The 23,570-nt window shown below is 36.7% G+C and overlaps 1 protein-coding gene across 1 annotated transcript; it reads left to right on the top strand.

The window, feature by feature from the left end:
- Positions 1-1,786: 1,786 nt before the first annotated feature.
- On the top strand, positions 1,787-2,662 carry LOC133524569 (uncharacterized). Its single transcript, XM_061860653.1, has 2 exons — positions 1,787-2,251; positions 2,570-2,662. Exons 1-2 carry the CDS (start codon positions 1,787-1,789, stop codon positions 2,660-2,662), a joined length of 558 nt encoding a protein of 185 aa, XP_061716637.1.
- Positions 2,663-23,570: the final 20,908 nt, after the last annotated feature.

Raw genomic sequence — 23,570 nt, forward strand, 5'->3', positions numbered from 1 at the left:
GTCGTCATGGATGTCGTTTTGTAGGTTTTAGGGAGTGCGGATTTCGAAAGTCATGACTATTTTGGAATCCAAGATGGCGGCCATGCAACTTGTCATAAAAGTTGTCATGGATGTCGTTTTAAAGGTTTTAGGAAATGTGGTTTTCAAAAATGATGAACCTCAACCATTTGTGTATCGTAAAGAACTCGTCAAGACATTTAAAATGAGCCTAAACTCGATAGCATTATGGGAAGTCATCGATGAGTTCCGCTGACACCTTCCGATTCCACCATCAGACCTTCGTCACCATGTGTATCGTAAAGAACTCTTCAAGACATTTAAAATGAGCCCTAACTCGATAACATTACTAGTAGTTATCGATGAGTTCCATCAACACCTTCGGATTCCACCATCAGACCCTCGCCAACATGTGTATCGTAAAGAACTCATGAAGACCTTTAAAATGACCCCAAACTCGATAGCATTACTAGGTAGTAGTTATCGATGAGTTCCATCAACACCTTCTGATTCCACCATCAGACCCTCGCCACCATGTCTATCGTAAAGAACTCGTCAAGACATTTAAAATGAGCCCAAATTCGATAGCATTACTAGTAGGTATCGATAAGTTCCATCGATACCTTCCCATACCACCATCAGACCCTCGCCACCATGTGTATCGTAAAGAACTCGTCAAGACCTTTAAAATGAGCCCAAACTCGATAGCATTACTAGTAGTTATCGATGAGTTGCACTGACACCTTCCGATTCCACCATCAGACCCTTGCCACCATGTGTATCGTAAAGAACTCGTCAAGACCTTTAAAATGAGCCCAAACTCGATAGCATTACTAGTAGTTATCGATGAGTTCCACTGACACCTTCCGATTCCACCATCAGACCCTCGCCACCATGTGTATCGTAAAGAACTCGTCAACATATTTAAAATGAGCCCAAACTCGATAGCATTACTAGTAGTTATCGATGAGTTCCATCGATACCTTCCCATTCCACCATCAGACCCTCTCCCCCATGTGTATCGTAAAGAACTCGTCAAGACCTTTAAAATGAGCCCTAACTCGATAGCATTACTAGTAGTTATCGATGAGTTCCATCGACACCTTCCGATTCCACCATCAGACCCTCTCCACCATGTGTATCGTAAAGAACTCGTCAAGACCTTTAAAATGAGCCCTAACTCGATAAAATTATTAGAAGCCATTGATGAGTTCCACTGACACACGAGATGTGCAGAGACAGCAAACGATAAAGAAAGTGACAATAATAGGAGTAATAGGTACTAAATAAAAATATACCAAAATCAATGCAACGCCTTACCATATTAGGTAATTTGCCTTAAACCTTAGCATGTGTTTTGAAATCTACGTTGTGCGCTACTTGACTTAACGTACACTTTTGTTTGAATTAGCAATATTAGGTCGGCTAATTACAAAGCCTTTGACAAATACCGACTGCCGCCGCGCCGCGCCGCGCACTCGCACGTGCACGTAGGGAATGGAACCGCCGTGTTTCGCGTCGGGCGCTACGTTAATAGACCATATGCAATTTACGTAAAAGCTAAAACAGCTTGTTCGTATTTAATCAGCGCTTGAAGCGATAACCCTTTCCCGGGTTTTTAATATCGGTAAGCGCTAACCTGAATTAATTCAAATAAAAGGATTAGCTTCTTAACCGGTAAGCCAATCAAAAGCTTACCGAAATGAAGCGGTTTTTGGAACACAGCTTTACAATAACCCGGGTTTTTGAACGGGTTAGGGTAAGCGGGTCCGGTCCCTGGGACGAACTCATGGTGAGTTTTGACGTCACGTCTCTGTTCACCAATGTGCCGGTGGATAAGACTATTGGGATTATTTCTAACCTCGTGAGTCAGACTAATTTGCCTGCCGTGTACATGGAAGCAAAAGACTTATTTCTAAAATCGGGATATTTAATGTGGCACGGGGAATATTACCTTCAGGTTGATGGAGTGGACATTGGGCTCACCGATAGCTCCTGTGACCGCCAATATCTTATGGAATGGTTTGAAGAAAATGCTTTGAATAGCGGGCCTGTTCGACCTAAATATTGGTGGCGGTATGTTGATGACGTCTTCACTATTGTCTCGAAAAACGGCCTAAGGGTTCTCACGGAGCACCTTAATACTAGGCATCATAAGAGCCACTTCACAGTGGAGGAGAAAAATGAAGGAAAACTGCCGTTTCTGGATGTCTTGGTTATGCGTAAACCTTGTGGACGGATACAAACCGCAGTGGTAAACCATCACATACAGATCGATATCTGAGGGCAGGTTTTCACCATCATCCGTGACACTTAATTTCTGTGCTCAGAACACTGTATAATCGGGCCTTGAACCTTTGTGATCCGCAGTATTTGGATAGCGCAGAATATGAACGCATCCGCGCGTCCCCGTTTAACTACGGCAGAGATATTGCTACTATACCTACCATACATTAAGGGCGTGACAGATAAAATCGGACTCTTATTACGCCGGAGATACTGCGTACAGGTGTTGCGTTCGCCGAAGGAGCCTTTGAACAGTCCGGGTGTATATATGATTCCTTGCTCACAGGAGCAGGAGAAACTATATAGGAGGGACGGGCCGGAACATTTCCGCCGAGTCATCGGCCGCAGTCTGCGCCGGTCCGTCAACGCAAGCTCCTAACGACACTCCTCGGATCGGAGTGAAACATGTCGAGCGTTTACGATTTAAAATACGTGAGTGACCCGCTGTAACATATTTAATAACAGCGATAATTATTAAACCTCTGTGTAAAATGCAATGTCTTAAATCAGGGAATTAATACCTACATACAAATAAGTAAATAACAGAATCCTGCTTGCTTTGGAGGTTGATGTTTATCAAATTGACACACAAAGTTTATAGTTTTAATACTTTTTATATGTGGAACACTAGGGTAATGGGGCGATAATTTCCATTATTATTCTGGTCTCCTTTCTTATAAAGCAGAATTATATTAGAATGTAACATGTTTTTTGGAATTTTGCCCGGCTGTAGGATGTCATTCAACAATTTTGTAAGGTGGGGTAATAGAGTGCGCTTAACCAGTATCAAACTTTCCGTGCTTCATCCGCTCCCGGACTTTTTCCAAACTTCATGCTTATAATTATAATTGTGATTATAATTATGTTAAAAATATAAGTTGATGCTACTGGAAGGATTTCAGTTAGAAGGTTATTACTAATAATTAATGGGCTGGTGTAGTTGACTTCAAAGGGAAATCAATTAATATAACAACAGTCACAGCAACCAATACTGCCACTATAACCACTGCAGATTAATTTGCTTTCTCAATTAGATACCCGTGGAGCTTGTTAGTGACATGCCTGTAATCATTTCTAATCAGTACGACAAGAGTCGCTTGAAGATTATTATTCACATAATACAATTATATCGTCATTAGAGGATATGACGATATCACGAAAGTTTTAATTGGTAGGTGAGTTGAAAGTTATTAATGTTATTATCTTATTATATAAGTTTGACTGTTTTATGTAGATAACTGTGATGGTTAGGAAATGTTGCTCGGTGAGCAGGAAATTCGGTGTCGAGATAGTTTTTGAGGAGACGAACATGGAGTCCTATTTATTCTAGAATATTTTCCTAAATGTTATTATTTTAATTTAATTACTAGGTGTTTGAGGACCTTTTAGCCCAATTCTCTGTTCCTTTAAATATTAATTTCTTTATTTGTGTTAATAAATATTTCTTAGCTTATCTAATTTTTAATTTAATTAGTTACTATTTAATTTTACACCACTTTACAGAAAAAGTCATTGAGTCACCACTTTACAGAAAAAAGTGGCAGGAGTTATGTAAACATTGACGTTAAAATTAACAAGATGAAAAAGCGGCAATTGATAAATATTTAAATAACGGTATTTTATTATACAACAAATAAATATTTATGACGTTCTCAAGCAAAAGGTACCGCATTCTCGCTTTCCATAAGCTAACAAGTTATTCGTATGAAGATACGAGTAAAATACGTCCTTTAGGTAAGTGACAATGTGGTACCTTCTAATTGAGAACGTCACATTTATTATCATAACATAGTTATGCTCTTTATTTAGTTAGCCCTATTCTTGGCAAATTAAAAAAATCCTGTATTCAAACCTGTGTAATAGACCAAAGAAACTGTTCTTGGAAAAAATACAAAAGTGAGTGTAATAGTACATTACTACAAAGGCCGGGACGAAAGGGGTTACCGGCCGAAAACATATAGACATAGGTCTCATAGAGAGATAGGTCTGAGGTGGGCAACCCCATATTTCCCGCCGAGGTATTTATAGTACTTTTCTCAAACATGCAATGAAATAAACAACAAAAAAATCTAAGTTTTATTTTTAAAGGAATTATAAGTAAACAAGACAAAAACTAAAACTAACGTGTGTATATTACTGATTCGCTATATTTTAACTTGGTTTTAATAGAAAACAGATACTTATTAAATTTATATTTAATATCATGTTACTTCAAATAACCGGCCAAGAGCATGTCGGGCCACGCTCAGTGTAGGGTTCCGTAGTTACTCTTCCGTCACAACAAGCTAAACTGGAGCTTAAAGTATAGTAAATTGTTAACCAAGGGATGAAACGGTACCTTTCACCCGAGTTAAACAAATAGGCAAATTTGCATAATCAGTACCTAATTAAAGTAAGTCTTTTTACTATGAAGGGAAAACTTTTTGCGATAACTCAAAAACAGCTAAACTGATCATGTCTGATAGTTTTCATTTAATGTCTTTCTTAAGCTCTACTTCCACGATTTTTTTCATATTTTTTGGACCTATGGTTCAAAAGTTAGAGGGGGGGGGACACTTTTTTTTTTCTTTCGGAGCGATTATCTCCGAATATATTCACTTTATCAAAAAATGTTTCTTGAAAACCCCTATTAGTTTTGAAAGACCTTTCCGACGATACCCCACATTCTAGGGTTGAAGCGAAAAAAAAAATTTCACCCCCACTTTACGTGTAGGGGAGGTACCCTAAAAAAAATTTAATCATTTATATTTTATTGTACGACTTTGTCGGCTTTATTGATTTATATATCCATGCCAAATTTCAGCTTTCTAGCACTAACGACCACGGAGCAAAGCCTCGGACAGACAGACAGACAGACAGACAGACAGACAGACAGACAGACAGATAGACAGACAGACAGACAGACAGACGGACATGGCGAAACTATAAGGGTTCCTACTGTTCCTAGTTGACTACGGAACCCTAAAAAGGACGAAATCACGTTTCTGAACGAACCTTTAGAATTTCAATTTGTTGCAACCAAAATTAAATAATAATCTCTTCTCAATCTCAATAATCAATCAGAACTCAATAGCAATAGGTACTTGTCGGTAGATATGTAGATAAACTAAACTTATATATTAAGCGTTGTAGTCTAAACTGTCGAGTTGCAGTTTAAAATACTAAAACACCATTAATTTCGGGTTAAAAGATGCTTAGTAAATAAAACATTAAGCATGGAGTACAATGCCCACAATGTTGAAGACTGTTTCCGCCAGTTCTTTACAATATGCCAAAAACACGTGTTCTGAGAAACTGTGGGCTTTTTTTGGTTTTCCAATTTATAAAATTGTCATTAGTAACCATATATTTCGCCTTTGATTTTTCCGGCAGCAAGTTCTGTATACCAATTCTGCTTCGGCCTTAATTCAGGTGGGGTGTAATCAATAATCATTAAATTTCTTAGTCGGTAGTTTTGTCCGAACTCATATTGAATTATTTATAGCAAAACAATTATTTATTTATATTACAAACAACAAAATCAAATCCGATAAAATAGAATTATAGGGAAAAATTATCAAGTTTCCCGCCAAACCTTTTTTTTCTATACAGTTAGAGACACGTTTGAGTAGACATTTTTGCCGCTACCTAATATTTATATGAAATTTCAATGTGTATATGTATGGCTAAGAAAAAATGTGATGTGTGTGTGTATGTGTGTGTGTGTGTGATGTGTGTAAATAAAACTGCACTAAGTACATACCAAATCGTTTATTGTTTTTTTTTAATACGCATAGTGGCATTAGTGGCAGTATGTCATGATGCCTGTGCCACAAATTTATGTGGAATGGAAATATAAAAGAGGACTTTGCCAGCCTAGGCCTGCAAGATTTGTATGAAATTCCATTAACGACCTCTTGTCCTAGCCGCACCTGAAACGTCATACTTCGCAGCCTATTATAAGGAACATAACATCAATATTTCATTGCATGTTTGAGAAAAAGTATGTATCTTGTAAGATACATTGCTAAGGGACGGGCAACAACAAAGGACACCCGCAAACGACTGTTTACTTGTTTAGTGTTCTTACTCCATCAGCAGTTCAGCACTGTTCTGTGTAGAAGGTATTTTTTACCTTCGTAATAGATTTTTCGACGGCAGTAACGAAACGAAGTACTAACAGCACTGACTTTTATAAGATTAACAAAACACTCGAATGTTCCATTGTATCGTATCGGCCAATCAAAAATCGGTATTGCTGCGTATTTCACCGTAGGTAACCTACGAAACGGTTTTCCCGTACACCTGACCAGGGCCTTATTCTCGAGTGGATCTGAAGAGTAAAAATGAGACTAAACTATTTCGTGTGATTATTTAGTCTAGAGCCAATGCATGTGTACGAGAGTCTTTGATGCATGGGCGAGCATTATTATCGTCTTTCATATGAGATGAAAGAACAGTTTTTTTGTGATTTTGACGAGAGATACACCTTGTTAGAAGCCTTCTTACACTGCGTTTTCCGGTAAATGTTCGACAGTTTCTTTCGGTGTGCGACAACAGTACGTATTGTGGCTATAGCTAGTTATACTTATTCTCCGTTCACTGCCACTGCTTGGCGCCCTGGAAGTGGCAGTGACGACTCCTTGTTCACATTGAATTGGAGTTAGTTTGGTATATAATCTTCAATTCTGAATATGGACTCTCGTCTATTTGCTGGCGCTCCTTCGCAAACAAGTCGGAATTGGTTTTGAAGCCCGGCGAATATACCGGCGGCCCACAACACAGTAATTTTAGCGTACAAGGCGTGAACAATATTCGACGGGCTTTAAGATTTACCAAATTTAACATGAGTTTCTTTTAACATATTTCAGACATTGATATCCAAATTTATGTAGATATGACCACCATATAAAATGTGAAACAATACAATAGTATGGATTGATAAACATGATAATGATGACTGAATATGGTAATAATAATTATGTTATTGTTATCTAATAAAAACAACCTTAATTATTTTCACACGTAATATGGGGGTCATTTTTTCAAAGAACATTTTAGAAAACTGGCTCTTGCGTATCAATTTTTTCCTTCTTCTCACTGACTTAAACCCATAAGATTGACAAGGGAAGAATGTACAGCACAAATAAATGACAAATTACGGTATATATACATTAGCAGGTACACTTCTTGTGGGGAATAAACCTATCACTATTTAGCAGAGATCTATAGCACAGTTAAACCAAGAAAGTGTATACTAGAAATTTATTCAGTGTTTACATGAGAACTGTTATTGACCGACTGACATACATAAAAGTAAACAAACAATTCATAGAACCGTTGCTACACAAATACAAATTTGACAGGGTTCCGTCTACTGCCAGTACTGTGGCCCCTTAAAATAGGCGTAACCAGATTCTACAAATATCACATTAACATAATATTTCAATACGCCCCCTTAATGTGCATATTCAAAATAAACGGTAACACGAATAAAACATATAAAAACAAATCAAAGTGATATCAAAGAACAACTATAAAAAAATAAACAATTAACAAGCAATGCCATAACCACGCATGCACATATAGTGCTTTTCTCTAGGCAGAGCCTTCGTTAATATGTCGGCGAGCATTGAGTCGGTCGGTAAGTACTTTAACTCAATACTCTTATTGTCCTTTAATACACTTCGTACAAAGTGGTACCTTATGTCAATGTGATTACTCCGAGAATGAAACATTGGATCGTTCGCAAGGCAAATCGCCCCCTGATTATCTACATGTAAAGATAATGGTGCAAACTTACGTAACCCAACTTCAGTAAGTAAGCTGTTCAAGTAGATAGCTTCCTTCATTGATAAGGCTAGACTTACATACTCTGATTGACAGCTTGAGGTGCTGACACATTTCTGCTTCTGCGACTTCCACGACACACATCCACCTCCTAACATGAAAACATAACCGGAATAAGAACGCCTATCTATCAAACATCCTCCCCAATCAGCATCCGAGTAACCATGCAAAGATTTACCTGTCTTTTTGTAAACAAGTCCATATTGTTTTGTATGCTTTAGGTATCGCAGCACACGCTTTCCAGCATTCCAACATTCCTCATTAGGGCAATCCAAGAATTGACTCAATACAGCCACGGTATTCGTAATATCAGGTCTTGTTCCCGTAGAGAGATACATCAGTGAACCTATAATCTCACGATATGGGTACTGTTCACTGTCACTGCACTTATTTACAGATTTTTCAATCTTGAACAACCTATCACTATTTAGCAGAGATCTATAGCACAGTTAAACCAAGAAAGTGTATACTAGAAATGAGTTCAGTGTTTACATGAGAACTGTTATTGACCGACTGACATACATAAAAGTAAACAAACAATTCATAGAACCGTTGCTACACAAATACAACTTTGACAGGGTTCCGTCTACTGCCAGTACTGTGGCCCCTTAAAATAGGCGTAACCAGATTCTACAAATATCACATTAACATAATATTTCAATACTTCTTTGATGAAAAAGTTATATTTGCAGTTTGTAGCCATATCGGAGTATGGAGAAAATTGCAAGGTTAAGTTTGTACTTACTTCAAACGTAACTGCTATTCGGAAAATTATATGTATTCGTATACACGGTAACGTGTGGAGTTGGAACGTTTTTTGCAAAACCAATATGGTACTAAGTATTGTCGGTTTCATCTATGTTGGTGCGTTTTAGGATAACCCACATAAGTTTGATTTATTGAAAACCATGTTTCATAATATGTTATAAAATTCATAACATTTCATTTCTTAAATCTGGCAAAACTTATTTTATATACCGACTACACGCGCGTAGAATACACAGCTGAAGAATATATCGAGTTTAATAAAAGAAGACAAACAACGAACGTATAACGTATAAAATGTACCATATATTTTTGAAAAAAAAAAAGTTTCTTAAACGTTAAAGATTGGTGTATAATTACGTTCAATTAAAATGAACGTATATTCTGAAGTGGTTTTATTTTAATTACTGATTATAGCTAAAGTATTATTCCAATTTCCATGAAGAAAGCGTAGCAACTTAATTAAGATTTGTTGACGGAAACTTAATAATTGCCTATTAAAACTTAAATTTTCCTTCAAAACACAATAGATACAAATATAATTTCACGTCAACAGGATTAAATCTTTTACATTTAAACTCCGAATTTCATTCAAATCCGACTGATGTCCGGCTTTTGTGACGTTTTACAGAGCGTTGCTCAGTTGGAATCCACGGATTGCCTTCCATGAACTTCACATCGCGTAGTTGCGCTTACCAAATCTAATATAATGCGCGATTTTTATCAAATTAAGCAAACCTTATGTATTTTGTTCCAAGGTAACCAACATTCAACGAGCACATACAAGCTTTAGAAAGCGTAACGACGATGTGTGTTTAGCATTTACGCTTAGGGCCTCCGCTAGCTGACGCGGACGCCCGCCGCGTGCGCACGCTCGCGGGTCCTGGGGCCTACCGCGAAAATCAAAGTTCGTCAATTGGGGGCAGTTTTCTCTGTCACTCTAATTACGTCTTAGTGAGAGTAAAAAGGAAAGATCTCCGCAATTGGCCAATTTCGGTTTTCGCGGTAGGGCCCCTGCTCCCAGGCCAAATCCGTCGCACGCGCCCGCGCCAGTTAGCGCTGTTCATACAATTACGGGGCGGGGTGTCCGTTCCGGTTCGTGTTTAAATTGCGCCCACATTGGTAAAAATGCATGACATGTTGTACAACAAAATAGATGTATAACTTTACCACAAATTGTAACAAAAGTTATGAGTTGTTAACTTGTTATACAACAACTTGTGTTAGTATGTGTTCAGTGTGGGAATGCTTATAATATCTAATATGTTATAAAACATTTTACAACAAAAGTATTTGTAAGTGTTGCAATCTTTTAAATTGTATAACATCTAAAAAGTTTAATGTATCTTTTATAGCTGTTGGAATTCCTTGTATCTATAATCTTCTTCTTCTTTATTTGCCATGTCCTAACGGATGTCGGCAACCACTTTTGCCATCTCTCTCCTGCTCTTGGCCATTCTTGCTAGTATGGCTGCGTTATTCACTTTCGTCCATTTAAAATAAATAAACATTAAAAGTTATACAACGTTACATAACATGATAACAATGCGTAACTTTTGTTACAATTTAGGATAAAAATTTATACAACAAATGTTTCATAAAGTTACATAAACATAACACATTATATCACCGATGTGGGAGCACCTTTAGAATCATGGTCCTTAGACATGCAGTGCACCAACTTAATTACTTAAGATACATTTTTCAGTTCTATGCTTCTCTGGTCTCTTTTTCCTCTGGCCTCGATCATTTAGGTACGTAAATGCAAATTATATTGAGCAGTAGTGGTCATATAAGTAAATAGTATTATTTCAGCGTATGTGCGTGGTGGCGGCAAGCAGCCTTTCGGCCCCAACACGGCATACGAAAACGTAGTCTTTTCCTGCCACCTTTGGCTGCCGTTCGCCTCTGATATAATAGCCAGGATGGAAATTGAACTTTATAATATGTTATTGATATGTATTAACTCGTAGCGCATCTCGCTTACACTAAAATAAGTAAAAAGGTGCACGGGCGAGAGACGACAAAATTAAATCTAATTCCTTTGGTAGATCAAATCGGCATCCTGGTATTTATAATGTACCATCTAGTGTGTAAAAGATCTGCGGCCCGGTAAAACATGCTAAACGCTGTTCAACAACCTCTGAGTGCGTAGCCAACGTTTCAATCGTTAACGCTCCGTAGGAAGAGTGATTGGTACGTTGGCTAGGCACCCTGGGGGCCTACTGCAAAAACCGAAATTCGCAAATTGCGGGGATCTTTCTCATTTACTCTCACTAAGACGTAATTAGAGCGACAGAGAAAAATGATGTGTGTTCGATTTTCGCGGTTATAGCCCTGTTTTTAACCACCAATGATCGGTAAACTGGGGTATATAAAGAAAACAATACCTATAGGAACAAACCTTTGTAGACAAAGCTACAAAGAGCATAATACCCTACTGAACATGTAAATGCCTTCAACTGCTCAATATTGCACGAACATTCTTTAGGATTATTATTAAAAGGTTCATTTGCATATTAGGGTTATGGTTTTAAATATATGACATGTATGATTGTGTCGCGTGTTCCTCTCCACCGTAGTGTGGAAACACACAGCAATTTTTATAAATAACTGAATTAATCGATTCGTTTATGTAACTCGGTAGCTTCATTGATAACCAACTTTCAAAGCGGAGATGGTTTTTACTTTGTTGTCCGTCCGTCTGACTGTCTGTCAAGACCCTTTTTCTCAGGAAGGTGTGAAGGTATCAAGCTGGAATTTATATCAAATACTCAGGTCTACTGTCCATTGGAGCTGTGAAAAAATCAAACTTCAAAGCCAACGCAATCAAAAGATACAGCCGTTTATGCCGAACATTTTCGACACTCGCAAGGGAATCAAAACCTACTCCCGTGAACTCAGAATCTTGAAATTTGGTACGAAGTAACGTCTTATTAGCACAGATAAAGGAAAAATTGCGAAAACCGTAAATTTTTAGTTACTTCATATAATAATATATACCTACACGTTTGTACGGAATTCTCGGTGTGCGAGTTCGACTCGCACTTGGCCGGTTTTAAAGTAAAAATCCGTACTCGGGTTAAAGATTTTCTACCATTTTGCTTGTGCATAAAATACATCTTTTACTTATTGATAATGTTTAAACTTATTTCTAGTTTAAGTTTTATAGAAACAATGAAAAAGTAGGCACCTACATGTTCAGATTAATGAATTTACTTAGATTACAATTTGTAAAGGCGACCCAACAATTTCTCAACATAATTGTCCAAGACCTCTGTTTAGTTGTGGAGCTGGTAACATGGTAGTAAATTATGGTGAGACTATTAACAGTACGAGTACATTATGCGCTAGATAGTAGTTTAATAGGACCTGAATTCCCGTGTACTCCGCTGCGTTTGTGTCTACTACGTGTATCTAGAACGAGTTCCGCCTCAAACTATGTTCCACAGATTAAATTATACAGCACCATATATATTATTATATATTTTATTATATTTTTAACCCTAAATAAAATGTAATAGCCCCGGACCCGACAAGCTCCCTCTTATGAGTTAGAATGAAATAGACAGGATCAGGGGTGAGAACAGACAGATACCTACCTGTCTCAAATGCATCGTGCAGCCATCACCAATCTCCGGTTCTGCATTAGTACACATTGGAATTTGCTTTGGTTCTTATGCTTGCCTACTTTCAAAATTTATATGATATAATTATGAACGTGTTTGAATTTTGAGTCCATGTTCGCTAGTACCATAGACAAAAATACAAGATCATATTAAGCTTAAGAAAAAAATTTTTTATGGAACGATGGGCCTTGCTTGGCACAGGTACTTTACTGGATTATTTTTGTAGTCAACTGTACCCCTAGTGTAAATTTGATCGACATCATAACGTGACGAACGCGTTTGCGTTAAGTTTCATTTTATATAGGATTTTGAGTTTCCAAAACGTCCCGCTTGGCGCGCTCTTTCTAAATCCAATACAAAATGAGACTAAACGCAAACGCGTACGTCACGTTTCGAAATCGAATTTATTTACACTAGGGGTACTGTTTTAAGTTGTGGGTGAACGGATGGTCGTACTTGATAATAATCGGGGACGTGTTTTATCATCTGTGGCATATCTACTATGTAGGTACAGTCAGCATCAAATACTTTGTAGCAACCAAATTATATTTAGTATGGTGTACCGAACTATTTGGCCACTTTGACTGCTACAAAGTATTTGACGCTGACTGTACAAAGTGGCTAGTAAATGTATATGTGGAATACATCGGGTTTCAAAAGTACAATAAGCTATCTGTTTGTAAATACTGAATTTATAGGTTTAAAGGCTCTAGACGCAAAACAAGACAGTTAAGAAATGCGCAAAACTATTTGGCAGTTGTAAACATCCGCAATACTTACCTACCTGTTTATTTTAACAAAATTGTGTCTTTTTAACTTTATTTGGTCTTAGGCATATAAATATAGGCTCTCTACCGAGGCGGTACATTTATTTATATCTCTTAAGAATAGTTACCTTCTTAATTTTTTGTGGAATATATTTTATAGAATACATAAAAAAGTACCAACTACACAATTACAAGTATAATTTCAGAGATTTGCCTCCGAAAACCCCCATATAGTAAATTTCATCGAATTCGTTAGAGCCGTTTCCAAGATCCCTGATATATATATATATATATACAAGAATTGCTCGTTTAAAGGTATAAGATTATCAACATTTTGTTTAAATAACGCTCTATAATCTGGCACCAAAATATCTGTTTCAGTTTAGTCCAAATTCTTTTTCATTCAAGAGTATGCAATGCACCGAGAAACTATGTAACTTTATTCATTGTTCTAGATTAGCAAGTTAGCTGACATGTTTAAGAGCGCTCGTATAGTGTTATTAGGTGGAACTATACGTCCGAGATAATTAGACATTGTGTCTAGCCCCAGGGAAAGATGGTGTCACAGTTTTAGCGGCTTACGACGAGAACTATAGCCGTTCGATGTACGTCACCGTGTGCCACGCAGGCCTTAGGTGTTATTGCTATATGTCAACAAGGCGAATCAATTGAACTGTGAATTCAGATACGTAAATAAATAAGCGATATTGGGAGTCCTATTTCTTCACGAGGAGCAAATGCTTGACCTGCAAAATTTAACTGTGAACTTTTGATATGTGAAATACTTGTCATAGCTACCTATTACTTTTAATAGAGCCCTGTTGTTTTTTCCGTATTTACTCGTATTAATCAAAAATTGTTAAGAAAAAGACTGCGTACTAACTCTTGAGTAAAATACAATGGAACTAATATCCTGCTGTCAAAATTGAATGGCTTATAAAAGTAATGTGCAGTAGTAAACTCTATTTCCAGTTCCTCATTAGCACGTTACGTTGACACGCATTAACATATAGCTTTAACGAGCGCCCGTAAGTAGTGTTATTAGGTAGAACTACGTCGGACTTAATTAGACTTGTGCATCCCTGGGTTCAAAGGTGTAAGTAAAGTTCTCAACCCGCATTGAGTTAGCGTGGGGCTCCATATAACACAGTCTTGTACAAAAAGAGGGGGCAAATATAGGTTGGTGACGATGACTATCACCACAATGGCATCTTGAATCTAGGAAAACCAACAGAAATAGATGTCACAAGTCAAAATGCGTTTTTGACAGAAATAAAGAGTTAAAAAAAATCGCGGGCACATCTATATAGATAGATAGAATACTCTTTATTGGGACACCTCAGTAAAAGATACAGCTTAAAGAAAAACAATTTATGAAAGATAGAGGCAGACAAGAGGCGGTCTTATCGCTAAAGAGCGATCTAGGCGCCTGCTTGGCATATAGGTTAAAGCATTTCCGACTGGTAAAGTTTAGCATTTAATAATTCAGTTCATACATTTGATGCACTCGTGAAAAGCCAGGAATAGCTAATGACCAACATAATTCCTCTCTAAAATACTCGCCGTTTGCCGTTTTCGAAACACATAGGTTGAATTTCCGTGTAAAGAGGTACCCTACACATGGGGCTGGTTAAATGCGAGCTTGTGGACCGTGCCACCGCAGGACTATTACTCCCAAAGCTTCCCGATATCGAGCTGACAATTTGTCTTTATCAGGCGTATCGTAGTGAATATTATCTCTACAATTTAGCCAAAATTCACAAAGGCATCAAGATCTTCGGCAGCACAACGAGTTGCTTGGCTTAAGCGGCAGAAATGTTTTTGAGTGGTGACAGCGAACCAGATTATATAGCAAGAGTTGACTCCCAACAAGGTGAACCGATGAAGTGGGTATCGTTTGTGAGGCCTGTGTCCAGAAGTGTTTTGCTTTTTGTTAATAGTGATGATTGAGGAAATGGCTAGTTACATTGGTTGGCTTTGTTAAAAAGTTCGCCTTCATTTGGAAAGCAGTAGGAACATGGCTAGCCTCGGGCCGTCAGCGAGCAGCGTGCGGTAAAATCGTCGGCGACCACCTCACATGGCCTTTTAAATTAAATACATACCTTTCGGAACTAATTTCCTACATTTACGCATCGGTCATTTCAGAATATCCGACTGCTATTCAACCAAATGAATAATGAATGAAGAAATGAAGTTATATTGATACGTTAGACTGGAATGTATATATGGTTGTTTGGCACGCTAGCGGGATTTTTTATTTACATACGCCTACGGCTTTAGCAAGTAAATATCGATCAAAAAGTTACTGACGCATGTCGGAAGAAAAATCCAACTTCGATGAACATCCTTGTAACATTTCAATATTTGTTAGAATTTTATGAACTTTGATGATACTTGTCGACAAAATTACGACGTACTTTTTCCGATTTACAGTTTTTTTTCTTTAACATTTGGAAGTAAAATGGGATTCTTAGATTTAATCTTGGAAAAACACGGGAAAGTAAGTACCGGAGAACGGGAGAAAGAGATTAACTTTCTTTATTTTCGCTCGCTAAAGGTAGAGAAGAATCGCTCTTTGTTTTGCAATCAATTAAATAAAATAGTAGATATTATAGAAAAATCTTACACAAATCGACCTGGCCCAGTAAGCTCAATACGAACTAGACTTGTGTTGTGAGTACTAAACGACTATATATAATATAGATATTTATAAACACTAAATATAGTATTGGAAGGAGGCCAAACAAATAAACCCGATAGTGGACAAACAATTTATTTGCCATGCTTATTAAAGTTCAACTAAGTATTAATACGTAACAAATATTGTAACATTAACAAACTCTTGTTCAGGCTAATTAAAGTTAAACTACTTATATGAATAAAAGGATTGAAGTACTGGTGACACTTGATCGATTGCGCTATAATAACCGTATTCCATGAGAGGTAATAACTAAAAGGTAGGTTAGTAGTTTAAATCAAGTTTAGATAAAGGTGAAAAAGTTAGCTGCTCAGTAGTGGCAGTCGACGACTCTCTTAACAGGCTGGCCGGAGGTTCCAATAGCTCCCTTGGATAGTACCAGCTGTACAGGTCGACTGGTACGGGATCTGGCCTATCAAATGCCGCGCCCCCAGTAGATACCTCCTGTCGGAGGAAAATCATCTTGTCGGAGTTTTCGCATGAACAAATGTCAACTCCAGAGCGCCCAGGACGCGCCTGATTTGTCCTTACAGGACGCCGAAGAACCACAAAGCACCTTTCGAGGGCAGCAAAAAGGAGAAAGTTGTCTCAAATATTAAAACCCGATATCTGGGCTGGTTCTAGGGAAGCAAATCCGAGTCAAAATGACAGAAGACCAACCTTCCCTCCGAGGCCTCTATGTTAATGTTGCCAGAGGAACAATTCCAGGACATTTAACAAAACTGAACGCGAAATCCTGACTACTGGAATTACACCAAAGCGTGGTTAGTGACGCTGGATACGCAAGGAATAATATAAAAAAAGAAAAGAAAGACTAAACAATCGGTTCACCTATACCCGTTCTTCGAGAACGATAATAATTATTTTAGTTATACATGGTTATTGACCCAACTGGTGTTGTAGGGATTCGGAACACGAAATCGCTGTCAAGTCAACAGTCAATTGACACTATATTAGACACAGACAAACATTTCTCCATTACAACACTAATGACATCATTTAGATATCATTCTGATGTCAGTGTACGTTCGATAATTCGAACTAATGCTAATGCATGTAGGAGGCCGTTAAAATTGCAGTGTATAGTTATTATAAAGATTAGTACCTACAGCAACCATGGTTTTGAGACTGACATATTCGCTAACGTTTGCGTAACTTCCTTTCTATACATCTCACAAAGTAAGTTGCGCACACCCTAGTGAATATGTTAGTGTCAGCTCATTGTCAAGCTCGTGGTAAGGCTAATGGTGAGTAGACGTATTTATGTTTTCCTGTATTTTTCGGGTAAACGTAGCGTTGACAAGTCTTTTAAAAGCTTGGATATTTAAGCTTCATGATCGTATTCAGAATAAAGTAAAAACAAATCTTACCTTTTTATACGGTCGAGTGTCCAGCTCTAAAAATAACTTTGACATCTACAAGAATGAAAACAAAATTGTAATTTTTTTGATACCTGTTAATGGCGACAGTTTGTCATTTCCCATTATTGTGTGAATCACCATTAAGGTGACGCGTGGTATGCGGTTGCCAGTTGCATGGCTCGGGCCCTAGGGATTGCCTGAAAGATTTATGGTGCCTAGAGTGCCCCATATCAGGTCTTTCGTAGCTGAGTAATGTAAAATGTTGTTTATACGATTTTATTATTATATTGCACGGCACATAAACATGCGAACTATATAGTAGCTTAATCGTGAATTGTGTAAGTACATATGAGCTAACTTTGCACTAGTTTGAATAGAACAAAGTCAGGTGGTAAGTGAGTATTAAATTAAGTAATTCAGTATTAACCTTTATTCGGCTTTATGAAAAATTTAAGTTTGAAACCGTTTTAACGCATCCACCGCCGAGTTACGGTCGTAGCCGATAACATGGGTTTCCCGGAATGTAGCGAAAAAGCTTAGTAAATACAAAACGACAATGATTTTGAGTTTATGAGTAACACTTTACATGAACTTTTTCTTGTCTGTTCGTCGTAGGAAGGTAATGTTTTCATTCAGAAACCAGGTTAACAGGCTACCTATAGTATTTCCGTCGAGCCCCGCGCCGGTTTATCGGCTTCCACCGGCTTACTTTCGCCTGGGACTCGTTCGGTACGAAAATGTTAGTGCGATAGAAAAGCAGAGTACCTAATAGCCTTCCTTGCCTGATAAACCTATTTACATGGAAGTATATAGTTGTACGAAAAACGCATCTACCCAAATACCAAATAGATTTGTCATTTGTCCCTAAGTATTCTCACTCTAGAATCTCTAGATATGCCAACCAATAATAACCATTCCGGAAGCCAATTAAACATTTACAAATCGATCTTAATATTATTTTGATATCACTTCTAGCGCATTTCGCTCACGCCAGTAGATAATAATGAGATGATGCATTGCAAGTGGTATCCTATATACTTAATTGTAAGTCTTTAATGTTGTTAAATATTGCTAGTTAATAGGGTTGTTTCCATTTTTTTGAAACGCTAGTAATACATTCTATATTAACCAAACATTGCCCTAAAATTTAACTTTTACCCTAAAAACAGCTTTAAATATGTTAAATTAACAAAATATATTTTGACCCATGCTTTCGCGCCCAAAACGCTCTTTGAAAATTGTATGACGTCACAGTTTACGGTTTGACACATAACTATATACATACCTATTACATACCAAAGAGTAAAGTAATTATATAGGTACATACACACGTAACACCAAGGCCTCCCGTTGTCTATTCTCAGTGCAGAATTTGATACACAAGCCGTAGCCATTTAGGTGGCGGGCAAGCTGTGTATGCGTGCGTGTGGGTTTTTAACCAGGTAATAAAATATGTTTTCTGTAATAATGAGTTATAATATATCATAAAGTATTTATTATCCATTAGCATTTCTATGATGTTAATTTTTAGTGCAAATATCGAAGCTTCAATTAATTGCCCACCACCAAATGGTTACGGCTTGAGCATTAAATTTTGTATGAGAACAGACCTGTATAATGCCTGTATACTTACTTTACTCTTTGGAACAGACAACGGGGGGCCTACCCCGAAAATCGTATATTGTGGGATCTTTTTCTTTTACTCTTACTAAGACGTAATTAGAATGACAGAGAAAAATGCCCGCAATGACGAACTTAGATTTTCGCGGTTATAGCCCAGTGTCAAACCGTGAGTTGTGACGTCATCAGAATCTTCAATGTCGTTTCGACTTCGGTCACGTGACGTGTGTTAAAAGATATTTTAAATTCAATATTTACAGAAATATGCTCATTAGAGGTCCACTAAAGGTAGTTTAACATGTTCTTATAATCCATAAGAATTTATTGGGATACTATTCTGCCCTAAGACTTGTAGATGGAAACAACCCTATTCAATTATATTGCTAATACGATCTGTGATATTTAATTTATGTTTACATTTCATAGGTATATGTACAGCATCATCATCGTCTCTGGGGACGAGCTTGTATGAGAGTGATCTAATTTTGTCCACAATATTATTTACAAAAGGTTTATATTTGCCTAATATATGTCCCTTACACTTTATATATTTATTATTAAAAAAAAACATCGCTTATATTCCACGAAGAAATTCCAAATTGCCAGATTAACGCAAGAACTGAAAGTTTGCGATGTTAATCATACGAGATCCTCGCCGAGTAAAAATCATTAATTAACTCACTACAATCTTCCGAAGCGCGGATGCAAACTAAATTATAATTTGGAATTGGTGATGTGACCGCTCACTGCTCCTGAAACTTGCTTTGACTTCATCGTCCCAATTTACTTGCGATCGTACTTATTCAAGACGGTAATTCTGCGATGAGAATTCAACAAATTGGTGTTAGATTGAAACCTATTTAGCAACTTCTATCTACCATAATTCATAATTTTTATTGCATGAAAGTAAGTACAAGAGGTGTTCATCAAATTGTAGATTAGAATTAGAATTAGATTGGATAAATTAATTTCAAGCAGAAACGTCTGCGAACAATGCTATTAAGCTTAGAATAAATTTAAAAGTGAATCTTGCGTGAGTCGAACTCCACACGACCACTGGATCACTAGCCCAGTGCTCTGCCATCTGAGCTACCAAGACCTCAACCATGGATAGATTGGGTAGATTATGGTGATGACTAATGATATATTTATGTTATCCTTCGTCAGAGTATTCCAACCCTCAATTGGTTAACTTGTAGTATTAGATTGGATTATATTAAGATAATCCGTGGGTTCTAATAGGTTCCAATATTCTTGAATTTGGTGATCACGATGGGTATCGAATCGCAAAGTACGGGGTGCTGTTGGTACGGGTACGGTTGGCGGGGTGGTTGGTGAATTAAGAGCCCAAATATTAAACAATATCGAATTTCGATATAGATGTTATTCGAAATACCTAGTAGGTACTATGGATTTAACGCAGATAGGTAACTTACTCGTACATCCTGAAAGTGGGTATTTTGTTCATCTTAGAAGCAAGAGATTTGCTTCTCTGCCAGTAGCCTATATTCTAAGCTCTATGCCTACTAAGCAACATGCACTACACATTATGTGTTTAAATTTTCCTCAAAACACACCCGGTTGTTAATATATTTATTTATTTATTTATTTATTTAATCTTTATTGCACATAAGAAAACACACTGTACAATAGGCGAACTTAATGCCGTAAGGCATTCTCTACCAGTCAACCTGTAGGCAAAGCAGATAAGTTGTAGGCGGTGCAAAAACATAGGTATAGGTGATACAATTGATACATGTACGAACACAATACATTCATAAAAAATACACATACATAAACATACATATATATTAATAATATTGATATACCCGGTTGTTTATAAATATACTCGTTAAATATTCATATATAACTTACTATTAATCAAAATTTGTATATAGTTTGTGGCCTCATTTAAAATTTGACGTGACGGCAGACAGAATACAAAATGCGACCTAAATAATCTGTAGTAATAGGATATTTCTCCCATCGGACATGAATATTATAATGGAAAGAATGCCGAGGCCTTTGAGCGGCGGTGACCACGGCAAAATTGCGCTCTTACCGATATCCTATGAATATATTACATGAGATATGGCAACCCTGTAAAAATTACTTTCCCTGTTTATTTCGTGCGCAGATAGTGATGTACCGTGGGAATATTTTCCTTGCTGATAATATTCATATAAATATTCCTTATGAATAAATTACCAGAAAAGTATAGGATTATTGAACTTACTTACTTATAATCGACGTGCATCTGCAATAGATTGCTTTAAAACTATACTATGTAATATTTAATACTTAAAATCTAAAACACTTCAAGAAAAGGTCACTTCTGTTTACAATACTAGAAGTTACTTGACACTGGTACATATAAATCACGTTTTTCTTATTTGAGTCTCAAGTAAATACAGAAAAAATGTAACCCGCCTTTAAATGTGAAGCTCAAATTAGCTTGTGATTCTCTTAATTTTGCGATGTCTGCAGGAAAAACGAACGAGTTAAGCATACAATAATATGTGCATGACCCTAATACACTTTTTTTATAGTAACGGACGGAAACTCAATAGTAAGCACTGAATATATCGTAAGTGGCGAATTTTACCCGGCACGTTGTCGGGAAATTAACAGTCTCGGGAAAATTCCTAGTAACGGCCCATCACTTTGCTTTTTGCAATTTGCAATTTAAAAAATTGTGGCTTTCCGATACTTTGGTTACGACTTCCTAGTTCTTTGGAGTACTTCTACTTTTTTAATTTCCTTTACTTTTCTGGTTCGAATTCATATTTATTTATATTATATATTGAATATTTATTTATTTTTATTTATATATATATGTATGCATTATTTTATGGTTATTTTTCTATCTATGTATATTTGTATCAATGTGTATTCAAAACGTGCATTTCATTAATTTCAGTGATTGTACACTTTTGTTTGTGTTTGTCATTCATTCACCGTTACTTCTGTTTTACTCATTTCCTCAAAGGTTAACTGGAAGAGATCCCATACAGGGATAAGTTCGCCTTTGTTGTATTTAATTTACTCTGTAACTGTGTTTTTCGTGTTTTTATTTCTATGTACAATAAAGTATATACATACATACATACATACTTTGCCCACATCATGCGATCTAACGCGTTCGGTTCATTTATACACGTACCTATGTTATATTCCGGGCGTTGCAAATAAATTATTGTGCCCCACGTCACAGCTATGTTTCTTACAAATATATTAGCTCCCGCAGCTTAGTCTACATAATTTCATGTCTGAGGTTTTTCCTATGAAGTTAAATGGTGCTTTTTCTAAAATAATACTATATTTCCATCATTACAACGACTACCTTAGTCGTTATTATATCAGAAAAATGCTGCATTTTAATATTATTTAGACTGTATTATATGTACTGACATACTACATACTGTACTATGTACTATGTACTTGACTATATTTCTAATATTATTGTATCCATAATAAAGTTACTCCATAGGGTAAGTACAATTACTTACTTACTTACTTGTATTTTCAATAAAATACAATTTACTTTTAAAATGTCTGCTGCGGCTTTCAGTATCTATTGTCTATCGACTCGATGTTTAATATTCACACAATCTTTTCAGAATGAATGTTAATTGGGTGTGAATTGTGTTAATAAATAGATAGTTCTTATTTTAGCAATTTTAGTATAAGGTGTCCAGTTATTGGAAGATGGCCAGTAATAGACGATTTACGGTACTTGCTCTGCGCTAAATTAAATTTTAGACAATTTTTTCTCGATTTTGGCCACCGTAGCCTATGGAGACTAATAAGCGTTAATGGTAAGCGGTTATCGTAGTCTATGGATGTTGCTATATTAAGGGTGTCACATGTGCGTTTATGACTTATGAAGCAATTGTTTCTACTATACAACCTGAAATAAATAATTAATTTGAGCTATCGTTTTGTTTCGTCCTCTTGACAGCGACGAGCTGTGATTGGTCCATTTCATTATAGTCGACTAAACCGTTTCGAAATGAATATTATAGTTGAGTTGGGAGCCCATATATGAAAAGTACCCAATTACAGTTTGGTATACGAAATCTTAATTCAACCATTACAGTCGACGAGTAGAAAAAGTTATTTATTTCACATTTAATCTCTTTCATCTGACATTTAATCAGGAAACAACGAATAAAGTCAGCTAGCAATAGAAAAACCAGCAAAGGAATTAGTGATCCGATTACGGCGCTCCAATATTTGCTGTCTGCATCGCAGTGCAATAGAAGTCTCTATGGAGCTATGGAGTTTCAACCTTCTATTAGTTTGAACTGTAGACTGAAAATATTGTTTCAAGCTGCCAATTTATGTATTGAAAAAGTTTACCTAAATACCTACACACATGGATATTTAGATATATAGAGCAATTTTTTGACATAAATAATGTATAACATTTTATACTAAATATTACACACAAAGGGAGAGTACAATTTTTGGGTATTCGTAGTGTTATTGTGTTCGTATCTATGATAATTTTTTAGTACATCATACTGTCCGATTACCCTACATTTGCCTGATGACCTATCAGGTATACTTATAGTAAAATGCAGTTTAGTTATACCTACATACATCGCCATTCTGT

This window comes from Cydia pomonella, chromosome 13, assembly GCF_033807575.1.
Source record: "Cydia pomonella isolate Wapato2018A chromosome 13, ilCydPomo1, whole genome shotgun sequence".
Lineage (NCBI taxonomy): Eukaryota > Metazoa > Arthropoda > Insecta > Lepidoptera > Tortricidae > Cydia > Cydia pomonella.

Excerpts from the sequence above, each read along its gene's own strand:
- LOC133524569 (XM_061860653.1), top strand. The coding sequence starts at position 1,787 with ATGGTGAGTTTTGACGTCACGTCTCTGTTCACCAATGTGCCGGTGGAT. Across the intron at positions 2,252-2,569 it reads GACGGATACAAACCGCAGTG|GAGCAGGAGAAACTATATAG; the intron begins GTAAACCATCAC and ends CCTTGCTCACAG.